Source organism: Amblyomma maculatum, chromosome 6, assembly GCF_055883805.1.
Source record: "Amblyomma maculatum isolate TAMU_Amacu chromosome 6, ASM5588380v1, whole genome shotgun sequence".
NCBI classification, from domain to species: Eukaryota; Metazoa; Arthropoda; class Arachnida; order Ixodida; family Ixodidae; genus Amblyomma; species Amblyomma maculatum.
In genome coordinates this window covers 938622-962842 of record NC_139349.1, presented here as the reverse complement: position 1 = coordinate 962842, position 24221 = coordinate 938622, and the positions used below count along the sequence as shown (strand labels likewise).

The window sequence follows — 24221 nt, the reverse complement described above, 5'->3', positions numbered from 1 at the left end:
ATGGCTAGTATCCGTACATATCTTGAACAGCATGTTGAGATTTCCACAAAACTAGTTTTTGCGTACGGGGCTTATTTCTCAGCCAGGTAGACAATGGATGAGCTTCCACAGTGAAAAGAGGGATTCAGTGGTAAGAAAAAAATGGAAAGTTGTCTCAATTTAGAACCACATATTGCAGCACAGACAGAGGCCCCTGGAGCCTGCAAACCAGTGCACTGCTGAAGAAAAAACCTTACAAAGTCCACACAAGACAAGTTCTGTATGTCCTTGCATGCATTGATGTAGAAAAAGCTCGAGAGGGAGCCTGCCACTGAGCTTTGCAGCTTTGAAAGAGTGATTTCAAAGAGTCGTTTGGCCATCTGGTCTCAGTTGACAAGGCTCACCACAGCAAGTCAAACAGTACCAGCACTTGAAAACACCACTTCTAAGAGCGACCACTGCAGTTGTCTTGATGGGGTACTGAAGTAAAAACGCTGTGAAATGCTCATGAAGGGCTTGCAATTGCTGCATGACAATGCTGAGCTAATTATGGATAGTATGTCATACAGGACATTCCTCTGAAAATTTTAAGCCCGACCTCATCCTTATTTGCCCCCCCCCCCCCCTCCCCCTCCTTCCAGTTTTGCATTTAGTACCCTCCGCATATGTCAGAATTTGCTACATGGGAAGCACTTTCAAGGTGACAGTGATCCAGTCTCTGGGGTGAGATAGATCTTTGAGAAATAAAATGGCAAGCTTTGCAGTAATGATCTTTACCAGTTACAGTACCTTAAAGCAGCAGTACATGGTCTTCACTGCTGTAGATGTAGAGAAAGAACAAACTTGCCTCCAATGCAGAGTTCGAGGTTCTTTACGGCGCAATACAAGGATCACAAACACCTCTTGCATAGGCATAATTTCCTTTAAATATACGCTTTCCTGTCACGAGTTTCATGCTCTAGTTTGTTTTTATAGAGTTTATCGTCCAAAAGTTCCTCAGGCTACAGTGCATGTCATAGTGGAGGGCTCCAAATACTTTCGACCACCTGGAGTTATCTAATGTGCACCGAAATCACGCAGTACACAGATGCGTTTAGCCTCAACCAAACGCTGCGGCTGGGCTGCAATCCACGTCCCTCGGCTCAGTAGATGAGCGCCCTAATTAAAGAGCCACCGCAGCAGGGTATGTACTGGGGTTATGCGCGCTTAGCCTGAGCACGTGGTATCGCATGTTATGTCTTAAGGTCACAGTAGCACCGCTTTTACCTCTTCACAACATTTCTTTTTTCTTTCATATCCACATAATAGTCACAGCAAGTGGAAGGCTACAGATTATGCATAACACAGGCTCCCGATAAACGGAAAAGACGAGTGCCTACCTACAGCAAGCTTACATATTGATTGCAGCAGATTGCCTACCAAGAGAAACAAGGAGGTCATTCCTTTGTAACATTTGTATTTCGGAAACATGGTGCACGCACGTTTAACGTTCACGCGAGCTCTTTTGCCCGCATGTAAGCGTTCCACTGTTCAGGGATCTTCTTGAAGGTGTTAATCTTCTGCCTGATCTGGCCAGGCGTTTCTTGAAAGTGATTTTTGCGGTCTCTGGCCATGGCCACGTAGTCCTCGCCGTACTTTTCCAGCATGTAGACGCAAAACTTGACGTTGTCTCCGGAAAGTCGCAGCGTGCTGGGCCTGGGCTCGGACGCCTCGGTCTCGAGCTGCGTCACGACGTGCTCTTTGGGGGCGCGCGTCTTTCGCTTCTTTTTTTCTGTCGATGATTGCGCGGGGTCAACGTCCATAGGAATCGCCTTGTTTGCGTCCGCTGCTAGGCCCATGTCACGCATGTTGTCGAAAACGCCCTTGCTTTCGTCCCAGGCTTTCTTTATGGCCATGCTCTTGATCTTCACTTGACGCTTCAGCTTCTTCTTCATTTTCCTTTTGCGGTTGACGCTGTAAGTCTGGCGATGCCGTCTCTTAGTCTTCTTAGCATTTCCCATATTTCAACAGCGATTTAAGTCGACCAAATAAGCTCAGCGCACGAAAATAAGCACCGCCACGTGCTAACCTTCCACAAAGACAACAGATGCGCACGAGAGGCTTATCTTGGATTGGCTAAAGAGCAAATAGTTCGAACTTTTGAGCCTTGACTTGGATCTAAACTGTCTAAACCACAGATCTAAACAACGTAGTCGTAAAATATAAGTAGCTTGTAACAAAAATTAAATTTTAATTATAAGATCAAAATTTTATTTGGCTAGTTGCTTTATTTTTAATTTAAAGATATTACAAGAAGTATTTTTGTAAAGCTGCCGCTAGACGCGCATGTCGCTACGTTGGCCAGACAGCACGGACAGTCGATCAGGGGAAGCTACACACTGTTCGTATGGTCTTGCATCGGAAAACTGACGCGACGCTTTCGATTGTGTAGATGCTGCAGTCTCTCTGCAGATTGCATGATTTCAAGTGGTCAGCTCGTCGCTGAAGTTACAGCAACTCCCAGCTGTAAAAACGTTTGGTAAATGGACCTTTAGTTACTTCGTGGGACGACAATCGCCAGTGGAGAACAGCCCAAGCTACTGAAATGAACAACACGGACGTGCTGTCGCAAGCGATGAGCGTCAATAACTTGGAGTCTGCAAACAGCAGAACTGAGGACAATGACGCCGAATCCGACTGCGACGTAGACAAGTTGTCAGGTAAGAATTAGACGCTTTCCATTGTTTCGTGTTTGCATGTGCAGGTGTGTCTTCCTTGGCATCTTCACTGGAATCAGAAGGACGTGTGTGTGCGTTAGTTTCGCTTCTGAGAACTGAGATTTGCCAATCTGCTTGGTATGTAGCAGTGACGGAACTCAAAACAACAACAACAACAATAATAATAATAATAATAATAATAATAATAATAATAATAATAATAATAATAATAATAATAATAACGTTGCTTGACTTCATTGTTGATTTGCAACAATTAATTGCTTAACAAAGTGAAAATTCTGGGCACTATACCGAAAGCTACCGTTGCAAAGAGACAAAGGAAACGTTTGGTAACCGCTGGCACGGCTTCCCGCTGACACAACAAAGAGGAGCAGCTGGTCTGCTTGCCACACCAAATTGTTGACAAATGGACGAATACGCGTTGTGAATCATTCTTGGACAGTGCTATATCTCTATTTTCCTCGGACCCGTGTACTTTTGGCAGAAGTGGATGGATTATGTGAGTAACATTGGCTGGCACCTATCAGCAATCGAAATCCAGTTCAGTAACGCATTTTACGGCTACAAAATTAGCTTCTGACGTGCAGTTTCAGGAATTTGTAATCTGCTGCCAGAAGTTAGCGCATTTAAAAGGCTTTGGACGAAGCAGAAACGTCGTGCCTTCTAACTTTTGGAGGTTATGAACAGTGTAACCAGTGAGCCAAATTTTGGCTGTCCGGTCTTCTAAGAACTTGCCGTTTGCTGTTCTACATGAAGACGAAATAGCCAACATCTGTTCCCGTGGAGAATGCGAGATGTTATATGCTATATACTGCTTCTGTTTTGCCAGAAACCTCAAATTTTAAATTACATTGCCTCATGATTTGCAGACTCCTTGCAACTAGTGACATGTAATTTAGTTTACAACTGAAAAACAAACACTAACGGTTAATTTTGAATGTTTTCTCTTACCTCAGTGATGACAACTAGATGGAAGCAGCCTTGCCTATAAAAAACAGTGCGGCTGGAATGCTTATGTATTACAAAGTGCACGTTAAAGAACCCCAGGTGGTTGAAATTTCCGGAGACCTCCACTGCGGCATCTCTCATAGCCTGAGTCGCTTTGGGACGTTAAACCCCACAAACCAAACAACTTCAGTGACTTGTACTTTGACGACCACCTGGCATACAAGACCTTAGCGAATGATCTGCTATTTGTTCAGGGCATTACATATTTAAAGCGAACACACAAAGTGAATGAGAAGAGAGCAAACCGGGCTTCGCCGAAATTGCTGATTAAGAGCGTAGTATGCCTAATAGATCGCACAGTTACTCCTTCCTGCGAACTGGAAATAGCTTACTTCCTTTTTCAAGGTTGTTCTGTCCCAATCGAGAGTGATAAACAACCTAAACTGCGGACTGATACAACTGGTTTGTTTTCTGACACTTGTTTCAGTGTCACTCTTGCTTTTGTCTTGCGTTGTTCGTGCTGCCACGGAAATTTCCCCTGGCAAAATATGGTTGGAGCTTCTTTTCTTGTAGCCGTGGCGGCAATTATGCAATGCCTAGTCGTATCTAGTTTATCGAGGGCCCGCCCGACGTCGACCTTTGCGCGATAAGAGCGACCTTCGCTCCTTAGCCTTGTCTGCGGGCGCTTTTGTCGCCGTCTTCTCTGCGTGTCGAGCATTGTTACCTAACACATCTGGAGCAAGCTGAAAGTGGGACATTCCTCTTTTAACGCCATTGAAAAAGGAATCCGATCCTTCGCTCTCTTGACGCGTTTCAGCACGTAATCTGATGTAGTGTCATTGACAATGTCAGGCCATAGTGTCATTGTAGAGATTTGTTGTTTTGTTGTTGTTGTTGTTGTTGTTGTTGTTGTTGTCCAAATAACTTATGGCACATACCCACAGAGGGGAATCGGCCAAGAATTGGGTAGCAAAGATTTTTTTTTTTTTTTAATATACTTGCATAAAAAAAAAATGATTTGAGGGGTAGAGGAAAGGAAACAAAACGGGAAATAAGTGAAATATAAAATGAAAAGTGGTAACACTCACGGGAGATTGACACTACAATTGTAGAACAAGTGATGTTTAAATATTTAGCAAGGCAAACGATTTGAGTCCAGTAAAAAATTTTGCATGGCGGTAAAAACAAACCTGTGACTGTGCCCAAGGATGGTGGCGCCAAATGATAACAATGTCGGGATGCTTAAACTAAGGCCAAGCTGTTGCAATGGCCTTTCCATCAACTGTTTTCTCAACGTAGTAAAGCGGCGGCAAAACAATAAAAAGTGATCTAATGTTTCTTGTTCACCGCAAAATGCGCAGACGGGAGACAGTGCCAAACCAGACCTGTAAAGATAGAAATTTAAAGGTAGGATACGGCATCGCAGCCTTGTTAGTGAAATCTGAAGTTGCCGTGAGTGACATAATTTTCTATTCCAAGAATAATTTAGATGCAGGTAGTCATCAGATCTTAAAAGATGTCCATTTTTCATATTTAATAGAACGTTTCTTCGAAACCTTGCTGCGGTGATGTACGCGGTCGCCGGAAGGATAGATAATACGGGGCCATAAAGGGACTCTTTTGCCAAATTGTCAGCATATTCATTTAAAGTCACATTGTTGTGGCCTGGTACCCATACCATATGTACAATTTTCAAATGTCTAGGGATCAGGGAGACAAAGGTTTTTACTATTGCAGAATCCACCGACGAAGAGAGAGATGAACACAGGGATAGAGAGTCAGAAATTACAGCCACTTTAGAAAATGAGGAGTCTAATTTCCGTAAAGCGAGTACCACCGCCAGAAACTCCGCTTCAAAAATTGGGGTGAAGTCCGGAAGCCGGACAGAAAAAGACCAGTATAAATGTGAACAATATATACCCACACCCGCCTTTTCATTACTTTGAGATGCGTCAGTAGCTACAACTAAACTAGCAGAAAGGCTTCTTAAATGATCTTCTAATAATCCGTTTAGAATAACGGATGATTCGGGAATATGTCGTCAAAGACAGTTTCAATAGATGAACCGATAGTTTGTATGGGCAGAGTACTAGGAAGGGAAACATTTAAACGGTCCAGCAAATTTTTGACCATAACAACCTGCGGGGTGTGAAATTTAGGCCAATGGACACCGAAAAAGGAGGTCGGTTGACGGCAAAAAATAGACATAGATCGGTGAAACTCTGATTCGTATATCCTTAAGTACGTCTGAACGGTTAGAATGTGTAATCTATATATCAAGGGTGGAATCCGGGCTTCAAGGTAGAGCACATTGTTGGCAACAAATTTTGGAAGTCCAAGACACAACCGAAGCGCTTCTCGCTCCAAGAGAACAAGCGGTCGAATTTTATAAGCTGCTGATCCAGAAAACAAGACTGAACCGAACTCTAAAATTGGACGCACATACATAACATAAATCATTAAAAGGACATCTCTCCGCATTCCAGACCTGGGACAACTAATTCGGCGCAACATGCCCACGGCCCGAGCCCCTTTCGTAGCAATATGGTTAATGTGAGGCTGCCATGAATGATTATCATCATAAGTGACCCCTAAATACTTTAATGATTTAACCTGTGGTATTATTTGCTGCTGATACATTACAGACAGACTTACAGAATCTTTTATATTGAATACGAGGACTGCGCTTTTGTTCACATTTAATGTGAGACGCAAGCCACACAACCAATTCTCAATAGAGTTTAGGTACGTTTGCAAGTAGAGATAAAGGGATTGAATATCCGATGCAGTTGCAAAAAACGCAATATCATCCGCATATACGTAAGTGCGAACGTCATGATTAACTGGTATTGAGCTGAGTAGTATGTTGAAAAGGACTGGTGAAAGGACTGCTCCTTGCGGCACTCCCCTGGCTTGCTTATATCTGCCAGAATGGACGCCATTTAATGCACAGTAAAACTCTCGGTTTTGGAGGAATTCAGATATCCAGGCTACTAAATAATGTGGAAACTGAAGAGATTTTAATTTTTACAATAGAATGCTATGCTCAACGCTATCATAGGCCTTGGCTATATCTAGCGTTATCAAGGCAGCGTACATTTTTTGGCGCCGCGCTAAAAGAACTCGATTCTCAAAATCAGCATGCGCATTCCAGATGGAACACTTTTGACGGAAACCAATTTGGCAAGGGCTGAGGACATTTTCTTTATTCATGAATTCCGAAACACGTATAAGTATGACTCTTTCAATTAATTTTACAATGTTTAATGTTAATGCAATTGGTCTAATATTATCAATGGACAAGGCACCGCCTTTATTCTTAAGTATTTTGGCAAGTTTCCATTCTGGGTGTATCCAAGCATGTTTGATGGAATAATTTACTAGCTCTAATAACGTCTCAGGTGACTCGTCAAAAAGCATTTTTAACATTTTTGAAGTTACTTTATCAGGACCGGGAGCAGCGGCTGGTAATCTCATAACTATAGGAGAAAGCTCAGAAACGGAAATTTGAGGATCATTATTAACTGGTTCCATTGGCATTACAGATATCGAGCCCGAAGGAAGTGCAGACGAGAAACGCTTCTCCAGTCCTTTGGCAATTGTTTCAATTGTGTCTATTGCTTCATGGGGAGCCAAAATAAAGGAATGTAGATTTTGTGCTTGCGGAATCTTTTTCCGCGAGCGTAAAAAACCAAAAAGAGCAGTTCGATTGCCAGATTTAGAGAGGAAATCAAAATGCTTAGCATCATACTCGTCCTTCGCTTTTGCAACTGTACGTTTAAAAGTAGCTGCAATGAACTTGTAATCCTGCCAGTTTTTCGGGCACTGGTTGTGGAGAAGCTTTTTCCATGCCGCCTTTCTACGTCTGTAATCTCGGGAACAGTCAGCATTCCACCAAACAGCTGAAGTATTCACCTTTGAGCTCCGTACCAAGATCTCAGACTTCTTACGGCAATTTTCAATCACCGAGCATAAGCGTTTTGATTTTTGTTCTTCATCCGTGTTAGTCAATGACTCAAGATTAGAGCCTAACGTTAACTGAAAGTTATTATAGTTGATAAATGACTCAACTGAGAAGTCGCTGGAGTTACAGGGCGATTAACCTCATACGCAATCGGTATGTGGTCACTAGAGGTGCCACAATCAAGTGTCGGCCAATTATTAACGAAAAGACTGGGAGAGGTAAAAGTTAAATCTAACACAGATTGACTGTGTTTTCTTATGAAAGTGGCCGAACCCGAATTTCTACAGGAAAAGTTATTATTTGTTATCCAATCCCAAAGACGCTTGCCACAACTATCTGTTTTGTAGCCCCATGACACATGATGCGAATTAAAATCACCAGCCAGAAGAACTGAGTTTCGACAATTAACTAATAGCAGATCTAAAGGTTTTGTATCTTGTACACCGCTAGGAAATAAGCATTCACTAAGGAAAACGGACAGTGCCCTGGAATTTCAAAGTCTAGGGCCAATAACTCACTATCTATAGAAGATAGCTGGAAAGAAATCTTAGCCCTGTGACAGAATTTTGTACAGACAAATATAATTAAACCTCCTCCTTTTGATTGGCGATCTTGTCGGAATGAATGATAATTTTGTAAATAGAAATGCTTTTCGGCTGTTAGCCAAGTTTCTTGCAAAATAATTATGTGTGGATTATATTGAGAAGAAATGTAAACTAAATCTGTTGAAGCTGTTAGAATTGAACGACAGTTCCACTGGATAACTCTTAGTGCCCCTATGATTGCGAAATCTGGGCAGCCGCAACTGCCTGCCCCAAAATATTATCCTTCGGCTTTGATGTATGCTGATGTTTCTTTGATTTTGGTTGGGACCGCGAAGAAGAATGGTTGGACATTGGAGACCCACACCGTTTTAGAATTCTTACACCTGATTCCACCATCTCTGCGTCATTAATGTTTCCATCGTCATCTGGAGGAGCAGCCCTGTGAGGCGAAGCAACAGTAGTGCTTTCAAGCAGTTGAGAGCTTTCAGAGGGCATGTTTGCTATGAAAGGGGCTGTTCTTGATTGCAGGGCTTGCGTTAGCTGAACTGCCAGAACGTTAGAAAAACACTCTGTGACAGTAGCAACTATTCGGTCGACCATTTTAGTCATTGATGCTTCCACTGCAGTCATTATCGCCTTTGAGATTGATGCATCCAGAGGCACACCTGATCGGGCTGACACACCTGCATAACCGTGTAATCGCTCCTTAACTTTTGTTACAGCGTCACGACGCGAACAGCGTTTTCTATCTATTACTTCTAGAATTTGCAGCTCCTGTTTTCGAGATGGACACTCCAAGGAGTTTGCAGCGTGGGCTCCACCGCAAAGGCAGCATTTGTCGTTTTGTTGTGAACATGATGACGAGTGATGACCATCGCCACATTTGGAACACCGCACGGAGGACTTACAACCACGAGCACTGTGACCATATCGCCAGCAATTAGTGCACTGCAGTGGCTTAGATTCAAGAGGATCCACACGGAAGATCAATGGCCATGCTTTTATCTCTGACGGGCATGAAGTTCCCGCAAATGTGGCAATCACCGACTCTGTTGGTACCCGCGTATTATTAACCTCCCGGCTGCAACGATACACCGCTACCACACCAGCCGCCGAAGGAAGGTCGAGGGTCTCAGCTGGAGTTAAAGAAGAGTCTACTCCTCGGACCAATCCTTTTGTGCATGCAAGATGAGTAGGGATAAAGCTGCTCACCTGAAGCGATCCAAATGAATTGCATTTAAGCAGATCCTTCACGCAATTGAGGTCTGGAGATCGGCACAGTATCCCGCCACGCCCAAACTGCCTCACTTCTGTGATCGAGTCATACAGGGAAGAGGCTGCCTGGAGAGCAGCTCGAACAGTCCCAGGGTTATTCATTTTAATAAATCCGCCATCCTTGGGCACCAGCGCCACAGGAATGTTTGGAACGCCAGATCGTTAGAACGCTTCCAGAGGTAGATCGTGAGGCGTAATGAAAGCCGACCAGGGGGAGCGCCCCTGGCCGGGAGACTGCGTAGACATCACTTTACGGTTACAATCTCTCTGCGAGCGTTATCAACACGGTGAAAAGCGCAAATGCGTAGGGGAAAACAGAAAAAGAGGACTAGCCGCCCAATACTTAGCCGATTCACGCCTTCTGCTCGTAGCGGTGCCCTAATACGTTAGCAGGGTTAGCTAGCCGAACAACTCTAGCGCGTCAGTCTCTTGCGTCTTCTTCTTTGTCTACCGTCTTCTTTTTTTCGCTTTCTTTGATTCGATGACCATCAGCATCATCATCGTCTTCTTCTACTTGCGATCAGCGTACATGCGTGAAAAAAATAAAGAAAATAAAAAGAAACGAAATAAAAGCTCGAGTGGTATGGTTGCTAAATACCTATATTGGCTGTTATTAAATAATTGTCTCCTTTGTCGAAGGCTATAGTTGGGGCCATGCAGTCTCTCTCTGTACGAGCGAAAGACGGCAGAACGGGGGAGTTGGTGGGTGAAGATGTCTCTGCCATGAAGATACAAATAATTGTAATATTATAGAGAAATGAGACGAACTGATCGATCTCGTCACGAGTTGACTATGTTTCATTGCATTGAACAACAATGCTCTACTTATTTCTATATAAAATTTACCACTAGTGCTTTAATACGTCAGCTTTATTAACAGTCCACATGCAAAAAACAGTGCTGGCAGACGAATGACGAGAAGGAGAGACACACAACTGCGCTTCTCGTCCTTCGTCTGCCAGCGCTGTTTTTTTTTTTCATGATGCTCAACCAACTCGCCCTGCAACAAACATAGGATAGTTCATTATAGGGGGGCGAGACGTAGATACACGCCGCCACATAAAGATGTCAACAAAGAAGAGGCGGGTATATGGCAAAAACTACAGACAGGGACGTTCCAGAATCTGCACTTACGAAGCGTTATTAACCCCACGGCATATCCGCACTAATGCTAAAAGGTCAACTTTTGAACTGACGCTCTAATGTCGATAAAATTTTCAGGGATGGCTTATCTTCTTCTTATTAGAATATATTCCGAGATTCATCGCTTTAGCAAAAATAGAAAAAAAAAAAACAATGTTGTAGCTGTGGTAATGAGTAATTAAGTGTACCAGCTTAGGAAAACTACCATTTCAAAAATCATGTAAGATGGACTAACCGTTTTTACTTAGATAACTTACAGGTAGTATGATCGTGCAGGATAAGGCCGATTGCGGATTCTTTATGACATTTCTGTAAAACTCTGAGCACCTTGAAATTAATTTGAGCTTCTTTTGTTGTCATTGTATGTCACATATTTGATATTTGTTTGTCTTAGTGGATAATTAGGTATCTAGAAACTGACTTGTCTTGTTCCGAACAATATTTTAGTCCAGAAACCACCTTGAGAGCAGTCTTTGGCGAAATATAGTTTGGAAATGGTAGTTTTCCTAACGGTTGTGTTCTTGCAAAAAGTGCAAACTGAGACAAATTACTTCAATGGTTTCTGAATATGCTATTTAAATTTAGGGCCTAAATTAACAGATAAAAGCGGTCTGGTCCAACGTTGGGCCGTCCTTTTCAATACGACACTACTTTGGGGCGATTGCTTCTAATTGCCTTTTTATTTTTATTTTTTCGATATTTAGAGCTGTCCTGCGCCCTTGTCTTCGCTATTGCTGGGCGTGCCTCTTGTTCTAAATTCCATATTTTCTCTCCAGCTTGTCGAGAACTTTGGTTACCCAGGCTCTCAGTGGTTGGTTCGAGAAAAGTACTCAAAGCCCACGGGCTACATTTTAGTAAATCCAACCGTCTATTTCGGTTTGCCAGCCAATCAATCCACTGTTGCCACTGCGCAAAACTTACATTTCATTTGTTTTTCTTTTTAAGCGTCTGCTGTAATCTGTTTCGCTAGAGAGCATGAAAAACAAGCATTCTAACCTAGGGATACACTCCGCGTTCAGCTGCTTGCCTGCTACGCGGCTGCGTCTTAAATCAGAGTTCATAGGCGCTTTCGGTGGTAAGTGCACCCCATCTCGCAAAACAAGAACAAACAAAGAAACAATAATTTAATTTTTTTTTTCTACTGCGCGGATGGCAGCCAAAGTTGATGAGAAGTTTCTAGGGTATGTACAATCCAAAGCAAGAAACATTTTAAAAGCGATTTTTTTTTTTTTTTTTTTGACAATTGTGATTTTAGCCCCGCATCCCCCCTTAAGCATCGAGAGACAAAAGAAGCTGTTTGCACCGCCGGATGTTCGCACCCCACTCGCGGCATTCTCTCTCTCTCTCTTTTCGTTGGATGTCGTTCGGATGTTCTCCTTAGTGGGCTAACAATGGCGTTTCATGCTTATAAAAGAACAAGTGCTCTGCACGTCTGCTCTGGCACTGGACCCGAATAAAAAGATAATTGTCGTGCACCCAGTGGCGAAATAGTGGGACAAAACGGCCAGCGCTTTGCGGGCTACGGAAAAAATCATGCGTCGCCAGCCGTCGACTGCTGTGCTTCATTGTGCCTGCGTGAGTGCCTTGTGCACTGGGGAACTGCAGCGAAGCGCGACATACGTGTTCTTGCACCATTCTTTTATTCATCCTCCCCCACCTCTCTCTCTCTTTCGGCGTGATTCGCCCTGGTGCAAAGCGAAGTTTAATAAGGCCGACATCTGTCTAGGATATGTCTGACCGTTTCTTTCTTTCTTTGTCGTGGTACCAGAATATGTCTTATCGTTTGTCGTCAGAGTTTAGGTTGTCGGATTTTCAAGCCCACGAATGTGTCTCACAACCGTCGTTCTTCGGCGCTTGCAGCGATCGTGGTTGCAGTCGTCTCGCGACGTCATTTCGTTGGCGTTCTGTGCGTTCGCCGGGCAGCAGCGTCGCCATTTTGTACGCCTCAAGCCCAACTCACTTCGCACTAAGCGCTCGCTCGTTTCACCTGACACTTGCGAGAACGTGTTTGAGACCTTATCTCCGCGTCTATAAGCCGAGCGGTAAAATTACGACTAACGTAGCAGTCGTGAGCAAAAGTGGTATACAACACTCAGCCGGTGGCGGAGCTCGACAAAACTGCATCCCAACTTTATTTAGCAACAGCTATTTAATATCGAGACAATAGTAGCGGTGCCCCATTTTATCCACATGCATGTGCCGATGGCCCTGTCGCTAGATGTAATTTCGATGCAGTTTTCCCGAGCTCTGTCACTGCCTGAGTGTTGTATAGCTTTTGCTCACGACTGTACCTTCCATGTGCGAGTTTTTTGCAGGAAACCGTTGCGAAGGAGGATAAGTTGACATACACCACCATGTCCGGTGACACTGTAAATGCAGCTATGGGTCCTCGTTTCATGTTCGTTGCGCTTTCATAGACCCTTGTTATGTTTCATGGTTTAGCCGCAGCATTAAGCCGTGAGCTTATTGCTCGGTAGTGCAATCTCTAGTAGTGTCTCTTTTTTTTTTTTTTCTTGCGCGTACGGAGTATATTCGTACATGGCGGCGGCTTCGTTCGGCGTACAACTTCAGGCTTATTAGAACATTTCTGAAGCGGAAGGAAAGTCATTGGGATGTCTGAGATTGACGCTAACACACTATTTAGCTGTTGCCGGCATCATTCAAATTCACGTCAGAGTGCCGTTTATTACGCGATAGCGTATACAGCTCGCTCTGCCGAAAAGCCGCCGCCGCCATTGGCGGCGGTTGGGAAAAATGTTGCCTCGAACTATTTAAATCTTCATTTGTCCTTATTCGACAGCCGCTGGCATGCGGCCTTATCATTGTGATTCTAGTGCTCTTATCGATCCTGTATTCCGTGTTTGTTCATGCTCTTTGTCGCGAAAGATGAGTCGGGACTTAGATTCCAGCCGCTCGCGTGTGTTTCTACCAGGTCGTGTAGTACCGTTTGCAACTTTATCTAGATCTTTCCTCGCCGCCTTTAAATTCAGTGCTGACAAGTGAAACGGGCATTCTTAGATCGACGAGCGCGTTTGTTGCTATCGCCGCCGCCGAGTTGCTTAGTTCTTTTGCGGGCGCAAGTCGGCCCGATAAAGAGTTGATTTCAGGACTATCACGCCTGTGTCCTCTATTGGTGTCTACTGCCTTGTCACCACTACGTGACAATATTCATTGGTCGACGGGATCATGACGTCCTAACCGCGCGCATGACTTTCGTGCTGGAAATTCAAACCCCTCACATTCAAATAAGTTAGATAGATGGATTTATTGAAAGGAAAGGCAGAGAGGTTGGCCGGAATAATTCAAATCTGGCCTGCTACTCTGCACTGGGGAAGGGGAGAAGAAAGATCATGATGGGTGACGATGTGGAAGAAGGCATATGAAATATATATACAGGCACATGCCTCACAAGCGCGAATCAAGCCCGCTGGCGCACAAAAAACGGCGAAGAGCACGCACTGCCTGGACACCCTTCCTCTTGCCCATGCTAAGCGCCCAGCAGCAGTTCGTCCGACAAAGGCCTTTTGTCCAAACGCTTCAAGGAAGCGGCTAGCACACTTCTTTCGCCCCCATACACTGGGCACACCAATAATATATGGTCCACAGTCTCTGGGATGCCACAAGTTGAACATTTCGGCGAGTCCACCTGTCCTATTAAATGCAAGTACTTGAGCGTGAAAGCCACGTTTAAACGAAGTCTATATGTAGCAAGCATGCCTGATGACGCGGAATATCACGCGGTACATTAAATTTCAATGTTCGATCGAGCCTTTTTAGACGAATGTGTCGGGCGTCTGGCTGGGCCCAGTAAGCTGCTGTAGCATTCTTCATACAACTTGTAAGAAGGCATGTCGCATCCGCTCTTGAAAAAGGCACAGCTGTTTGGAGGCCATTGCTGAGTGCGCTTTTCGCTTCAACATCGGCCTGTTCGTTCCCATGGAGCTCGCTGTGGGACATTCAAATAAAGCTGCCGAATTGGGGAACGTCCGAATGAAGCCAAAATTGCCTAGGAGGTTGGGTGTTTCAGAAAATACAAGGAATTCAACAAAACAATTTTGTTACCATTGGTGTCCGATCCTAGGCCCTCTGTATGCCAGGCGGACACGCATTGCATAGGCCACAAAGGGTCGGGGGTACCAAGCATGTTATAGGGACACCTACAGTGAACGCGTTATGGTGCATATGGCTTACCAACGTGTGTTTGGGATGGGTACTGCTATTGCAGTAGTGATAAATTTAATGATGCAAATAATTTATACAAGATATTTTTTAACTGCGATAGGCGAAGCTTAAGTGTCCCTTTAAATAATTTCATTATTTCAGTCCCGATCACGCGCTGGTAGGTTTTGGAGACTGCTGGACTAAGACTTTTGCCCACCCCCAAAACTGACTTTGCGCGATCCTCAAATTGAAATTTAAAAACCGAGTTTACCCACATTCAAAACCGACTTGGCCCACCCCGATATAAACTAACGTCCAAATTTATTTCGGGAAGTCCTTACATTTGAGTGGGCATGCCGAGATTCGGATGCTTTCGCACGGTATATACCGCGTTGTTTGACGGAGCTGAATAATCCGTATTTCCTTTTTATGTTCGGGAGGAGCTTAACGAGCTCTCATTTGCTCTTACAGAATACAAAAGAAACTTCATGAACTGAAAATTTGATGCGGAATAGCAAACGCGGCCTCTATGGCAGCCCACCGCTCGCGTGAGAATTGTGCTCTGTGTAGGTCACCTTACGCAGCTGTCTGATCATCGTCACTCCTCCCAGTCGGTGAAGGCATGGCGCTTATCGCCGGACGACGTAGTGTAGAGGTTTTGCGATAAGGTCTCCACTAACCTCCAGCCGACCACGCTCTCTCGTGTCACTCGCTGCATGCCTTGCGTGTGAGCGGGCTTTGGCGTCTGAAACTCTGCCCGTGTTGTGAAGGGAGAGGAGCTTCGTCTCTTTTTGTCCCCCCTCCCCCCCCCCCCCCCCCCCCCCCTCTTTCTCTCTTTTGTTTATTTACTAGCGCTGTTCCTTCCCTCGGTATCATCAGTTTCTTCTCTTTTTTTTTTTTTTAAAGCCGCCTGCGGCACTTTGATGTTACCTTTTTGCTTGCTCGTCGACCAGGGGCCTTTTGTCGGATGAACCTTGTTTGTATACGACGCTGAGAATCGGACGGTGATAACGATGTGCGCGTTGGTCGACGCCGAAATGTTTTCGCGTGGGTCGCACAAAAGAGCGCGTACAGTGCATACAGAAGCGCCAGTGCGGTGTCGTCCGGCTTTGGCGCTAGCGATGATAACCTACCGACGCAGTTCACCGAGTTCCAAGAACTTGCATTCGCGATTTTCGTGTGACTTTCAATAAGGCGCGTACTTCGAAAGTATGCGCTCTTCCGTGTCTTTCGGCCGCCTGGGATCGCCTTGCACAATTCTGTGCAGCCTTAGGTCTCATTGCACGATTTGATGGTGGAGCATCCCTTTCATGTGCCTAAAAAAAAAGACAGAAAAAAAAAAAGGATGCGCGTCTTCGGCAATCAAGCTCTCAATTTTCACGTCTTGCGGTAGAGCATCCGTCTCGCATTCGGTAGGTACCAGGCTCGATTTATGGTGCCGCTGGGTACCCACCGGTTTCCAATGGGTAAAACATTTCACCCAGACTGGTGCTCGGCTCTTTGGGGTGAAATGGGCTTCTGCCGCATGAGTCGGATTTATGGTTGTCCGATGGCGGAACGATTCACTGGCCCATCGGCGCAACGTTTTGAGAAAAAAAGTCAGCGCATGAGAAAAAGAGCGCTGAAATATACCGGGTGTCCCAGCTAACTTGAACCAACGGTTACAAAATAATATATTTGAGGTAGGTCAGTGAAACCAGTTGCATACAACTGCCAGCCTCCTTGTGCACCACAGGCATTTTTCGTTTTGCAATTACTTAATTAGCTAATTACGCAAATTTTTCTAACTTACTAAATATTCACCTTAAACCAAAAATGGGAATTGGAAAGTTGTAGAGCACCTTCAAAAACCCCCATTCCATTAATTGCGAGAAAGAAAGTCTCACGTTCATCTTTTTTTTTTTCAGGCTCAAAAGAAAGCCCGCGAAATACATGTGCCAGGCACATGTATTTCATATCAGGCACCACGTGACTAGCGCATTTAAGCGCCACGATTGTGGTGCTCTCAGTCGTGGTTTGAGCGAACGAAATCAGCTGCGGCCGTGACCCGATGGTCCCGTTGCAGCGGCAGGCTGAAATGTTGGCGATGGTTGGAGCTCGCTCGAGCTCGCTCGTCGCCGCCGAGGTCTTGGCCAAGGCCTGCGCACCCCAGCAGCCTACGTCACGACAGGTGGATGGCGATAAAGTACCAGCAAATGAAGATGCGAGTGCGAATCTGAGTCGAGTCGAATGATGTCATCTCACCCCTTCACCCAAGCCTGTACGCGCAGATTCAATGGCTGATACCTTATCGCTCATCCGCTTGTCGTGACGTTCGCTGATGGGAGAGAAGGTGATGCAAATGCCTTGTTAGAATTTTGGTGGTGTCGGCTCGCCGCGTTCGCTGCTACTTGCACCATCACGTGGGCCGGGCGAAGAAGCCATCGCAGGCATATTGGCCTGCCGCTTTGACGGAGCCAAGGAGACACGGCCGCTGCTGATTTTGTTCACTCAAACCACGACTGAGAGCACCACAATCGTGGCGCGCGAATTGGTTAGTCACGTTGTTTTATTTGTATTTCGCGGGCTTTCTTCTTAGCCCGGAAAAAAAGATATACATGATGCTTTCGTTATCGCAATGACTGGACTGGCGATTTCTGAAGGCGCTCTCCAACTTTCCCATTCTCGCCGGCTCCCCCCTCTCGCCCCTATTACAGCCCTGTCCGCCATAACTATTATGCACCACGACGCGTTTCTGTCACCCCAGCACATCTTCGTACCGAGAACCTAGAGCAAGACCGTCTTCCTAGCCGTTCCACATCGCCTCAAGCCCACCGTTCCCGATCACCTACTACTCGTCGCAGCTTGTCCCCAACGTACCAAGGCCCCTACTCGGGAAACTAGGCAACGCAGCGGCCGGACGTGACGCTGCGTTACCAACCCGGACAGCCAACTGTGTTTCGACCATCGCACCACGCCGCAACCTGATCAATGCCCTCGTAGATCGAGTCCCTGTGCCCGCTCTCATTGACACTGGAGCCCATATTTCAGTTCTTAGTTCGTCGTTCCTCCAACGCCTCAAAAACGTTCTTACGCCCGCTTTCGTGTTGCTGATGGAAACACTGCTGCCATCATCGGAATGTGCACTGCGCGCGTTAGCATCGCCGGCCACCACGCCCCTGTGCTCTTCGCCGTCCTTACTACTTGTCCTCAAGACGTGATTTTGGGCCTAGACTTTTTAACAGCCCATTCCGCTCTCATTGACTGTTCCTCCGGACTTCTGCGCCTAGCCCTGCCCCATTGTGTTCACGACCCCAGTGCTGACCATTCCCAGCCTCGCCTCCGCTCCAGTACATTTACTCGCCTACCTCCCGAGGCGGCAGTATACATGCCCATGTCACCTTTTCCCTCCCTCCCTGACTGCGACTGTCAACCCCATTACCGACGTCACTCTACAGCGCAACGTCGTCCTACCTCATAACATTGTACACGTCGAGAATAACCTCACCTTTATTCCCGTACTCAACTTCAGCATGTCTTCGCAAGTTCTCCCGGAGGGCATTTTCCTTGTCGAGCTGTCGCCTTTGTCCAGCTTTACTATTTCTGCAGTGCTGTCCGACGGTCACGCCGAGGTACCTGCACAACCTGTCCCGTCACATAGTCCGGAGGACCGCATCTCAGCCATGGTTGCCTCTGACCTGCGTCCCGAATATGCCAGTGCCCTTGCTGGCCTTTTGCGGTCATACGGCGACATTTTTGATTTCGGTCACGGATCCCTGGGCCAAACGTCCGTCGTCGCACATCGCATTGATACTGGAGATGCCCGACCTATTCATCGACGGCCTTACAGAGTTGCTCTTTCCGAACGCAGGATCATTCAGGAAGAAATAGAGAAAATATTGGCAAGCAACATTATTGAGTCTCCGGTAGTACTCGTCAAAAAGAAAGACAACAGCTGGAGGTTTTGCGTAGATTATCGACATCTAAACAGGATAACAAAGAAAAACGTGTACCCTCTTCCAAGGATCGATGACGCTCTCGACTGCCTGCATAATGCCAACTACTTCTCCTCCATCGATCCCCGTTCAGGATATTGGCAGATCTCTGTTGACGAAAGAGGTCGTGAAAAGACGGCTTTTGTCACCCCGGATGGCCTCTACCAATTCAAGGTGATGCCTTTCGGCTTATGTAATGCCCCTGCGACATTCGAGCGTATGATGGACTCCCTGTTACGCGGGCTCAAATGGACCACATGTCTGTGCTACCTCGATGACGTCATCGTATTTTCATCAACCTTTGAGGGCCACCTCTGTCGTGTTTCGGCTATTCTTGGCGTCTTCCGACGAGCTGGCCTTCAGTTGAACTCCAAGAAGTGTACCTTTGGTCGCCGGGAACTCAAGGTCCTAGGACATTTAGTCAACACCCATGGCATCCAGCCGGGCCCCGACAAAATTCGCACTGTAAGGGATTTCCCTATACCGAAATCCAGCAGCGACGTGCGTAGCTTCCTCGGACTTTGCTCATCGCATTTCCGGCGATTTGTACCAAACTTCGCAGAAATAGCCCGTCCGCTCACGCAGCTTCTGAAAAAAGAGGTCTCCTTTTCCTGGGGCAACGAACAATCGGCCGCCTTCGTCGCTCTTATTGCCCACCTCACCGGTCCGCCAGTGTTGGCTCACTTCAATCCGTCAGCGCCCACAGAAGTACGCACCGACGCAAGTGGTCATGGAATTGGTGCCGTTCTCGCACAACGTCAGCTCGGTTTAGCTCGCGTCATCGCCTATGCCAGCCGACTCTTCTCTGCGGCCGAACAGAATTATTCCATCACTGAACGTGAGTGCTTAGCCCTAGTTTGGGCCAGTACAAAGTTCCGCCCTTACTTGTATGGGCGGCCATTCACAGTAGTCACTGACCACCACGTACTGTGTTGTCTTTCTACACTCAAAGACCCTACTGGCCGCCTTGGACGTTGGGCCTTGCGCCTTCAGGAGTACAATTTTTCAGTAGTTTAAAAGTCTGGCCAGTTGCATCGAGACGCCGATTGCCTGTCCCGTCATCCAGTCGACCCGCTAAGTCAACCTGAATGTGACAATGACGCTTGCGTGCTCTCTATTTCTGATTTTTCCAACCTTCGCCGTGAGCAACGCCAGGACCCTCAGCTTCGCGAAATTATCAATCGCCTCAGCGCCGATCGCCATGACCCTTCCCTTCGTTTGTGCTCCACGATGGCACCTTATACCGGCACAATATGCGACCTGATGGCCCCGACCTTCTACTAGTAGTCCCTCAGCACCTACGCTCAGCCGTCCTTCAACAGCTTCACGACGTTCCTACAGCGGGTCATCTAGGCGTCTCTCGCACATACGGCAGTGTGCGCCGTCGGTTCTTTTGGCCAGGCCTATATCGCGTAGTCCGCCGCTACGTAGCTGCTTGTGACCGCTGTCAACGCCGGAAAAAGCCATCAGTTTTACCAGCTGGACTTCTGCAGCCAATCGACATCCACATAGACCCGTTTTCTCGAGTGGGTCTGGATCTTCTAGGGCCTTTTCCACTGTCCGCATCGGGGAACAAATGGATTGCGTTGGCCACTGATTACACCACACGCTACGCGGTCACACGAGCAATACCAACCAGTTGTGCAACTGATGTCGCTGCTTTCCTCCTCAACGACGTTATACTCGTCCATGGAGCTCCCCGCCAACTGCTCACCGACCGTGGTCGTTGTTTTATGGCTCGTATAGTCGACGAGATCCTACGGTTGTGCAACGTTCGTCATTCTTTCACGACTGCCTACCATCCACAGACGAACGGCCTTAACCGGACACTGACTGACATGTTGTCTATGTACGTTTCTGATGACCACCGCGACTGGGACATAACGCTGCCATTTGTGACATTCGCATACAATTCGTCGCGTCACGACACTACCTGCTACTCCCCCTTCTATCTTTTATACGGCCGTGAACCTCTGCTTCCTTTTGACAGCCTGCACCCGTCTGTCACCACTGCCGGCTCATATGCTCGTGACGCCATAGCCCGAGCTGATGCTGCCCGCGTTGTTGCTCGCAACTGACTCGCAACCTCCCAGCACTCCCAGAAACGTCTCTATGATTCCTGTCATCGCAACACCCAGTATTCTTGCGGCTCTCTCGTGCTGCTTTGGACCCCAGCTCGCCGCGTTGGCCTCTCGGAAAAACTTTTGCCCCGTTATACAGGACCCTACCGTATTTTGCGACAAGTGACGCCAGTGACATACGAAATGGCGCCCTTGCATCCCGCACACCATACATACACCACGCACCGAGATGGTCCATGTTGCACGCCTAAAGCCGTACTACACGGACCCTGGTTTGGACGCTAGTACGCACCGGGACGGTGCTTTTCAGCCGGCGGGGTAGTGTCACATTAGGCGGTGCATGCGCATAAGGAAAGAAGAAGACTCTCTTGAGTTTTTAGAGAAGACGATGTTCAACAGAGGCGACTGGTGCGTGCAGAAAACGTCTGTTTGAAAGCCTTGTCTTCCGTGTCCGCCCTCTGCTGCAAGCTGAACTACCCCGTAACAATATTGGTAAGGTCTAAAGTCGATATTCAATAAATTAGAAAAATTAACATAATTATCCAATTAAGTAATTCTAAAACAAAAAATTGCCTGTAGTGCGCAAGCTCGCTGGTAGTTGTATGCAACTGGTTTCACTGACCTACCTCAAGTATATTATTTTGTAACCCTTGGTTCAAGTTAGCTGGGACACCCGGTATATGCTCTGCGTTAAAAATGATGTTTCATTTTAAATTCTCTATTATTGGACAGAAGGAGACAGGATTAAACGCGGTAATAACGACTTGACGTCTGTCCTGTTCTTTACATGCTGTCGTGGACAAAGTGTGTCCCGCTTTTGCGGCGTTCTGATTGGCCGAGGCGGGATGCGTCCCTGCCATCTGCAACGCCACACTTGAAGGCGCGCCAAAGAACGCCACGCGACAGGAGCGATGGTGTACCGTCCAAACTCAAACTTGCCGGAGAAAGTGTGATAGATACTGCGCCTTTCCTTTCCTGTAAACCAATTATAATCACATGTAGCACTTCAACAAATGTTGACAAGAGGAAGGCAAATTATACGGTAGGAAGGGTAGGCTTTCGCTATTCTCCTATTACTCATATTCGGGAGCGCTTCGCCAGGTAATGTATGTGGCTGTGGGGGGTTTACAAACAGTAAGGGAAAGTTAAAAGTTTTTATGAACGCTGAAAAACTTGTTCGGGCTAAGTTTCCATTCCCTACAGAAAACAAACAAATAGTCCTCTAAGATGCTATAATCCGCCCTCGACTACTGAGCTGGGAAACCCGGGCTCAAACCCTGCTCCGACAGCCGCGTTTCGATGGAGGTGAGTTGTTTCGCTCCGACGCAGAACATTAAGCGCACGACGCGTGGTTCCAGCTGCATGCATGTGTTCGCTCCTGCCAAGAAAACCCAAGAAAACTGCCAAGAAAACCCTATGACCAGTCACAATAGCATTAATGATATGGCTCCGGAAGATGAGCCCCCCAGGTTGGAAGGCGTCCCACATGTTACTGGGGATGAACAAAGGGCGATTCCTAGTAGCTCCAGGACGAATGAAGCGGCTGGGCTAAAGCCAAAAGGACGCTCAGTTGTGGATATGTGTCGGGAAGCGACCTTAAAGTCCGATGTTGCAAGGAGCTATATCACATCGCAACGTGGCGCAAGGTAAACTGGATGTCGTCAAGCGAGAAATGGACACATTGAACATTGATATCTTGGGTATCAGTGAGCTCAAGTGGACCGGAATGGGAGAACTTAACTCCGGCGACCATTATGTCTTTTATTGTGGGCATGAATCCTAGAGAAGGAATGGGGTCGCTCTCATAGTAAACAGAAGAATGGGCAAATCAGTGCTAGGGTACAACCCCAAAAACGACCGAATGATTTCACTCCGTATCCAAGGTCACCCTTTCAACATTACAGTTATCCAAGTCTATGCACCAACCACTACTGCTGAAGAAGCTGACGTTGAGAGATTTTATGCGGACCTGCAATGCCTTTTAGACCGCACTCCATCATCAGACGTCGTTTTTCTCATAGGAGACTGGAATGCTAAGGTCGGGACTCGGGAGTGAAGAAATATCCGGAATTACAGGCAAGTTCGGTCTTGGTGAGCCAAATGAAGCTGGGCAGAGGCTAGTAGAGTTTTATGCGAAGCATATTAACGTAGGTTTCGGGCCTTCGCGTGACGCCCGGCGGTGGCCACCATTGACCCTGAAGTGGGGTCTCGTGACATGACGTCACACCGGCTGCAGAGGCCTCATATCGCGTCGTCGGTTGCCTCCCGGCAGTAGCCACCATTGACCTTGAAGTGAGATCACATGATGTGACGTCACGTGGTGACGTCACACCGGCTGCAGATGGGGCCTCATATCGCGCCGTCGGACGTCGCCCGGCGGAGGCCTCCACGCTTCGGTTCGCGCCGTCGCGCGCGACGCGGCGGCGGCGCCACCATCGCTGCATCACGTGATATGTGACGTCACGCCAGGGATGAAGCGTCGCGCGCCCGCCGTCGCGTCAGTCTCTGTGCCCGCAACCGCGCCAGCGTCTTTGCGCCGGGCGTGTATGCGTAAGTGACGTGCAAACCAAGAGTCATGCATTTACGGACCATAAGAGTGTGTTTGTCGGGCTGCAAAGAATAAAGTACGACGATTAACCTAAAACCACGTCTCCGTTACTTAGCCCCATCCACACTGAGGCAGCTGCTTAACATCCACTGGGCTTAACCTTGATAAGCCTCCAATTTTTTGTCAAGAGAACAGCCTGGCCATAGCGGATACTTATTTTCAACAGCACAAGAGGCGCCTGTACACATGTACTTCACCGGACGGTCTGTACAGGAATCAGATCGATTATATTCTTTGCCGGCAGAGATGGAGAAGCGCTATACAAGCAGTAAAAACAAGGCATAGGGCCGATTGTGGCACCGATCATCAGCTTCTTGTTGCCAAAATTAAGCTTCGATTGAGGAAAACGCAGAAAACTAGAAGGCCTTTCAGGTATGATCTGGATCAAATTCCATCAGAATATGCTGTCGAAGTGAGAAATCGATTTCAAGAATTAGATCTAGAAGACAGAGAGCCCGAAGAGATGTGGACTGATGTTCGTGATATAATACGAGAGGTTGCTACTAAAGTAGTTCCAAAGCAAAAGAAATGCAAGAAAGCAAACTGGTTATCTGAAGAGGCTTTGCAAATAGCTGAGGAAAGGAGGATGGCAAAAGTTATGGGGGAAAGAGAAAGATACAAGGTTCTCAATGCGGATTTTCAGAATATAGCAAGGAGAGATAAGAATGCCTTTCTGAACATACAGTGCCAAGCAGTTGAGGACAACAGCCAATTAAGGAACACAAGAGCTCTGTATAAGACAATCAAAGATATTAAAGGAAGCTTCTGTGCTAAGCTGGGCGTGATAAAGGACAAACGAGGCAAGGACCTCACTGAAGCCTCAGAG

General features: G+C 46.8%; 2 protein-coding genes across 4 annotated transcripts in view; one reads left to right on the top strand and one right to left on the bottom strand.

Moving 5' to 3' along the window:
- Nucleotides 1–1418: 1418 nt before the first annotated feature.
- Nucleotides 1419–2103, bottom strand: LOC146184930 (nucleolar protein 16). Its single transcript, XM_084605901.1, has one exon. It carries the CDS (start codon nt 1977–1979, stop codon nt 1470–1472), a length of 510 nt encoding a protein of 169 aa, XP_084462027.1. The 5' UTR covers nt 1980–2103; the 3' UTR covers nt 1419–1469.
- Nucleotides 2104–2314: 211 nt separating this feature from the next.
- AMPdeam (AMP deaminase) overlaps nt 2315–24221 on the top strand; it is a 127759-nt gene continuing 105852 nt past the window's right edge. For all 3 annotated transcript variants that reach the window (XM_084605899.1, XM_084605897.1, XM_084605895.1), the window contains exon 1: nt 2315–2678. In XM_084605899.1, the coding sequence (XP_084462025.1) occupies nt 2564–2678 (115 nt within the window). In that variant the 5' untranslated portion in view covers nt 2315–2563. The remainder of the gene's footprint in view (nt 2679–24221) is intronic.

Coding starts and splice junctions, on each gene's coding strand:
- LOC146184930 (XM_084605901.1), bottom strand. CDS start 1,979: ATGGGAAATGCTAAGAAGACTAAGAGACGGCATCGCCAGACTTACAGC.